The 6,261-nt window shown below is 45.0% G+C and overlaps 1 gene segment (V, D, J or C); it reads right to left on the bottom strand.

The window, feature by feature from the left end:
* Positions 1-5,806: 5,806 nt before the first annotated feature.
* On the bottom strand, positions 5,807-6,253 carry LOC103728803. The segment is given in 2 exon segments: positions 5,807-6,078; positions 6,182-6,253. Coding segments are annotated over 2 exon segments (318 nt in total).
* Between the last annotated feature and the right edge of the window lie 8 nt (positions 6,254-6,261).

Raw genomic sequence — 6,261 nt, 5'->3', positions numbered from 1 at the left:
AACAAAACCATCTTCAATAAGTTATTTCTATTGCTTTCCATTGTGTGCTTATAATCATATCTTGGTGAGTGATTAGCAGGCTTGTTTATGAGGAACCTGAGATAAGGGGACATAAAAGGACACGGAGGTGAAGGTGAGACCGGATAATGCTTAACGAATTGAAATTTATTTTGTTCACGGTCTGGACATTGGAAGACCAAGAGTGCAGCACTCATATCCTGGGAAGACCTCGTTCATAAGGCGGCCAGGCCCCCCATAGTGAGATAGAACAGTCGTTCTAATTCATGTCTCTTCTTATTCCTATGAAACCACTAGTGCCTTGATTGCTCCCCACTGTATGATCTCTAACCCCTCACTTTCCAAATTCCCTCCTAAAATACCAGTGTGTAAAGCTGTCACTGTTCCCATCACGTGTGCTCTCCAGGATACATAGAAAACATGGCAAAACCATGTGAGTCACATGTGGGTTGAGGCCTCAATGCTACATGCCGTTGATCCTGGCCACTGACTTCCTGGAGTTGTACACAGTCTTTCTCATAGTTCTTCTGCTGACATTCTGCTGAGTCCGGTGTTTACCAGACAATGCAGAATCCTTTGTGACAACTTGGGAAGAAGTGACTTTAGAGAGAGGCCAGAGTTAGAACATCTTTATCAGAAGTCCGTGCTTCTTCCCTTGGTTGGGCATTCCAGGGTAAGGACGGAAGAAACAAGGGTAATGTATTTGATATAATCCATCAATCACAGATCCTGAAACTGGCAGCAACTGTCCTTGATGGCTCATTTATGTCAGGTGTGTACATACTACAGAAGAGGGTAATGTATTTGATATAATCCATCAATCACAGATCCTGAAACTGGCAGCAGACTGTCCTTGATGGCTCATTTATGTCAGGTGTGTACATACTACAGAATCTTCTGACATGACACCATGCTGATGCTTCCCCTGATATAAACAGAGCATCATGAAATGTGAGCCTGAGGGTCATGACATGAGTCGTGGGAAACAGCAGTGCGGTAAACATTTGTGTGAACACATCCTGGCTCTCCTGTTGGCTGAGAACTGAACTCAGGATTTAGAGTCAAGACCAGGACTTGGGTCTGTGGTGAGCACCTGTGCCTCTAGGACAGCTCAGCCTCATGACTGGCTCTTCCTTGGAAACACAGAAATTAACAGTATTCCACTCCTCTTCTTTAGTGAATTGGTGTTCCCTCCTGTGCTCACAACTTCCACAGTCTTCTGCCTGTGCATTGTTCTTAAATCACAAAATGATATGAATTAAAACACAGCTTTGATATTTGGTTCTCAGGGGACCCCTACTAACAAAGACTTTAGAACCTGAGAACCAAGGTGTGTTGGAAAATATACAACAACCGTGTACGTGGTCAGTCTTAGACATTATCTGATGCTTGCTACAGCCAGTTGAAGCATGGTTCACACTTCACATCCTTCTTAATGGAGTCCAAGATAGGGACATTTCCTATGTTCTTTTTGAGGTGAGCTCTATTGTTAGAATATTCATGTGTTCCCTGAAGGTCAGGGTCATTAGATCAGCTCTTTAGTGCCTTGGTGACACATAGGGAAATTTGGTTGTTAAGAGACCTCGGGTTCAAGCCAAATGGAGGCTGACTGTGACTTCCATGGATCCAAGTGCTTCCCTCAGGACTTTGACCTTGATTGCAGAGTCCTTAAATTACAGCTGGAGAGGGGATGAGGAGAAAGATGCTGCTGTTGTGGGTGCTGTTACTGTCACGCAGAGCCTGGTTACCACCCCAAGTGTGGTCATTGTTAATAAGGGCGAGCCCACACCACTATACTCTCAGAGGACACCCACACTCAGAATATACCTGTAGTCATTTCTATACCTGCCATGGTGATAAAATTTGTTGATAGAAGTAGCTAAGGGGAAAAGGGTTATTTTGTCTCACAGTTCAAGGTACAACAATTCATCATGTTGGGAAAGTCAAGATGGCAGGAGCTTGAAGCAGTTGGTCACATCCAAGACACATTTAGAAAGCAGAAAGTGATGAATTCTGGTGTTTAATTAGTCTTCTCCTTTTATGCCTAGGATCCGAGCTCAAGGAATGGAGATGCCCACTGTTATGGGGCCCGTCAGACCTACACAAACCTAAACAACATAATCTCTTAGTCCTCACAGTCATGATCAAAGACTAAATGTTCCACCACTGTTGTACCTAAGGCCCTGTGTCACAGGTGATTTTTAAATAATAAAGAACTAACCATCACACACCTTCAACCATGCACCTCCTGGAGCTGCACATCTCTGTGTCTATGTCTATTCTGAGATTTGTCTGTACTTGAACAGTGTCCACAATCAGTACCAGACTCTTCATGTCAGTGCTGGGGCTGCACATAGGCACAGAACACATTCACAACGTTCTTTTTTTAAAAAAATATTTTATTTTCTACTGTTTCATTTCACTAAAACGTACAAGTCATATATTATTTGTTTAAATTTACTAACTGTCAAGTACCTTAAAGTAATTGCCCTGCATGACGTGTTGTTGGAGGGTGACTCTGGATGATTTCTAACCTCTGATAGTGACAGGGGGCAGTGAAGCAGGAGTGCGTGGTCAGCTCCATAGTCCAACATAGGATCCTAGATTGAGGAGGAAGGACGTCAGGGTGTGAGAGAGGCACAGGACGAGGCAACGGAGCTGCCGTTCCTGGAATCATCGATTGGCTTTGTCAGGTGGCTCCGATGCGTTTGCCAGCTCCTCAATGGATCTGAGAAATGCTGGGATGAAGAGGAAGAACTCATCAAATTGCATCAACGTTCCTGCCCCAACACTCTGTGAACAATTTCCCTTATTTCTTACTGTTTCCTTTTGGCATTTGACTCCTCATCATGCCATCCTGTTTCACTCTTTAACTTCTATCCTTATCAATCTCCTCTGAGGAAACAAAACCATCTTCAATAAGTTATTTCTATTGCTTTCCATTGTGTGCTTATAATCATATCTTGGTGAGTGATTAGCAGGCTTGTTTATGAGGAACCTGAGATAAGGGGACATAAAAGGACACGGAGGTGAAGGTGAGACCGGATAATGCTTAACGAATTGAAATTTATTTTGTTCACGGTCTGGACATTGGAAGACCAAGAGTGCAGCACTCATATCCTGGGAAGACCTCGTTCATAAGGTGGCCAGGCCCCCCATTGTGAGATAGAACAGTCGTTCTAATTCATGTCTCTTCTTATTCCTATGAAACCACTAGTGCCTTGATTGCTCCCCACTGTATGATCTCTAACCCCTCACTTTCCAAATTCCCTCCTAAAATACCAGTGTGTAAAGCTGTCACTGTTCCCATCACGTGTGCTCTCCAGGATACATAGAAAACATGGCAAAACCATGTGAGTCACATGTGGGTTGAGGCCTCAATGCTACATGCCGTTGATCCTGGCCACTGACTTCCTGGAGTTGTACACAGTCTTTCTCATAGTTCTTCTGCTGACATTCTGTTGAGTCCGGTGTTTACCAGACAATGCAGAATCCTTTGTGACAACTTGGGAAGAAGTGACTTTAGAGAGAGGCCAGAGTTAGAACATCTTTATCAGAAGTCCGTGCTTCTTCCCTTGGTTGGGCATTCCAGGGTAAGGACGGAAGAAACAAGGGTAATGTATTTGATATAATCCATCAATCACAGATCCTGAAACTGGCAGCAGACTGTCCTTGATGGCTCATTTATGTCAGGTGTGTACATACTACAGAAGATTCTGACATGACACCATGCTGATGCTTCCCCTGATATAAACAGAGCATCATGAAATGTGAGCCTGAGGGTCATGACATGAGTCGTGGGAAACAGCAGTGCGGTAAACATTTGTGTGAACACATCCTGGCTCTCCTGTTGGCTGAGAACTGAACTCAGGATTTAGAGTCAAGACCAGGACTTGGGTCTGTGGTGAGCACCTGTGCCTCTAGGACAGCTCAGCCTCATGACTGGCTCTTCCTTGGAAACACAGAAATTAACAGTATTCCACTCCTCTTCTTTAGTGAATTGGTGTTCCCTCCTGTGCTCACAACTTCCACAGTCTTCTGCCTGTGCATTGTTCTTAAATCACAAAATGATATGAATTAAAACACAGCTTTGATATTTGGTTCTCAGAGGACCCCTACTAACAAAGACTTTAGAACCTGAGAACCAAGGTGTGTTGGAAAATATACAACAACCGTGTACGTGGTCAGTCTTAGACATTATTCTGGCTGAACCAGAGTCTGCAGTTATTTAGTTACATACTGGTACATGTGTGACTGCAGAGGTGTTGTGTGCATGATGAGGGAGCCTCAGCTCCCTCTAATTCAGGAGATTTTCCTCTCTGCCTCGATGGACCTGATAAAGTTAGAACAGGACAGATAAGGTGGAATTGCTATGTCATGAGCCCCAGGTCCTGCCTGAACTATTCAGATGGTCAGTCTAATCCAGAATCCATGCAGTCAGTCCCACTCCTGGCGTGCTCTAGAGCTCATAGACCACCAGGATCTCACTGTCTCAACTCTGCAGTAGGTCCCAGGTAGGGCAAGTGCACAACTTCTGAGCAGAGGAAGATAATTTGCCAGTGGGCATGACATTTTGATGGAGCCATCATTATTCTCTGGCTTTGAATATGCACCTGCTCTTCTCAGTGTCCACACAGAGGGTCCCAGAAATGACACTGAGAAGGACCCACTGTCCTTTCCCTGGGTCCTCCAGGAGCCACATGAGCACACTTGAGCTTCAGATCAAAGACCTATGACTCAGATTTCATTACAGGGACCACAGGTTATGTTTGCTGGATGCTGAGGAGGCCGTGTAAATATGAGCTAAAGAAAGAGGCTAGAGGAGAAAAGAGGGATCAGCATGTCAAAAGAAAATTCATTTGACCCATTAAATTCTGTGAGGATTATGGAAAAAGGGAAGATCATCAGGTTTCATGAGTCCCTGTCTTGCCTACTTCATGTCAGTCCAAGTATTTCCAAAACTCTGCTCTAATCATGGAAACCTACTGAGGTTCTGAGTCTAGCAGATCACATTCCGATGTCCTGAGCATTCTTATGAAAAGGTCACAGTTCCTATGTCAATGCTCTGTCTTTAGTGCAAGTCAGAGAATATCCTGTGTTCAATAGTAGCTTTGAGCCTGGATGATGACTCTGTTGGCAAGGAACTGAGTTCATATCTCAAGTACCCCGGTAAAAACCTAGGTGTTGTTTCCCAGTGGTGGTCCAGTTCTTATGGTAGAGACAGCATGATCCTGCAAGTGACTGATCACCCACACAAGCCAGGTGGGTGAGTTCCAGTCTCAGTGAGAGAAATTTTCTCAAAAGTAAGGTGTAAAGTGATAGAGACACCAGATGTCAACCTGTTCACAAAGATTACTTAGATACCCTCCTCCCCCATATTCTCATGATAATAAATACACAAATACCCTTCACAATGGAAAGCAGGACTATAAAAGTACTTGGACAAAGATTCCTACAAATCATGTCCCCAGAGATATTATCTGGGAAATCTGTGCTGTGATGTGGGAAATCTGTGCTGTGATGTGGACATCCAGCTCAGACACAGAGGAGTCCAGTTATTTACTCCTCTCTGCACCTGTTGTGATGTGACCCAGAGCTCTGTGCTCTCAGCGCCCCCTATTGGTCCTGTGCACCCACAAGGAGGTTTGTGTCTGGGCTCGCAACAACCTTCCCTTGCTGTGGGGGGCTGGGCTGGTTTTCAAGAGCAGAGGGAGGCCTTATTTGCATGATGTCTTACTATATAGTAAGGACTCGGGTTGGAACTCTGAAAGAACTTAGAGCTCAGAGCTCACAGACGGCTCATTTGCAGGGACACGGTGTTCTTGGAATTGTCTCTGGAGATGGTGAATTGGCCTTTCACAGAGTCTAGGTAGTATTTACCACTTCCATCATCACTTATTGCTGCCACCCACTCCAGCCCCTTCCCTGGAGCTTGGCGGACCCAGTGCATGTTGTAATAACTGAAGGTGAATCCAGAGGCCGCACAAGAGAGTGTCAGGGATCCCCCAGGCTTCACCAAGCCTCCTCCAGACTCCACCAGCTTCTCCTCACACTGGACACCTGCAAACAGAGAGTCCTCATCAGGAACTTGTCACACCTGCCCACTGTCCCTCTCACCCTTGTCAACTCACACACCCAACATTCCTTCTTTTCCATAAATCACCTTTTAAAAGAGCAACGAGGAAAAGCCAGCTCAGCCCAAACTTCATGGTGAGTCTGTGTTCAGTGTTGATCAGTGAATGG

Source organism: Nannospalax galili, unplaced genomic scaffold (genome assembly GCF_000622305.1).
Source record: "Nannospalax galili isolate Female #2095 unplaced genomic scaffold, S.galili_v1.0 scaffold1152, whole genome shotgun sequence".
Lineage (NCBI taxonomy): Eukaryota > Metazoa > Chordata > Mammalia > Rodentia > Spalacidae > Nannospalax > Nannospalax galili.
This window is presented reverse-complemented; position numbering and strand designations above follow the sequence as displayed.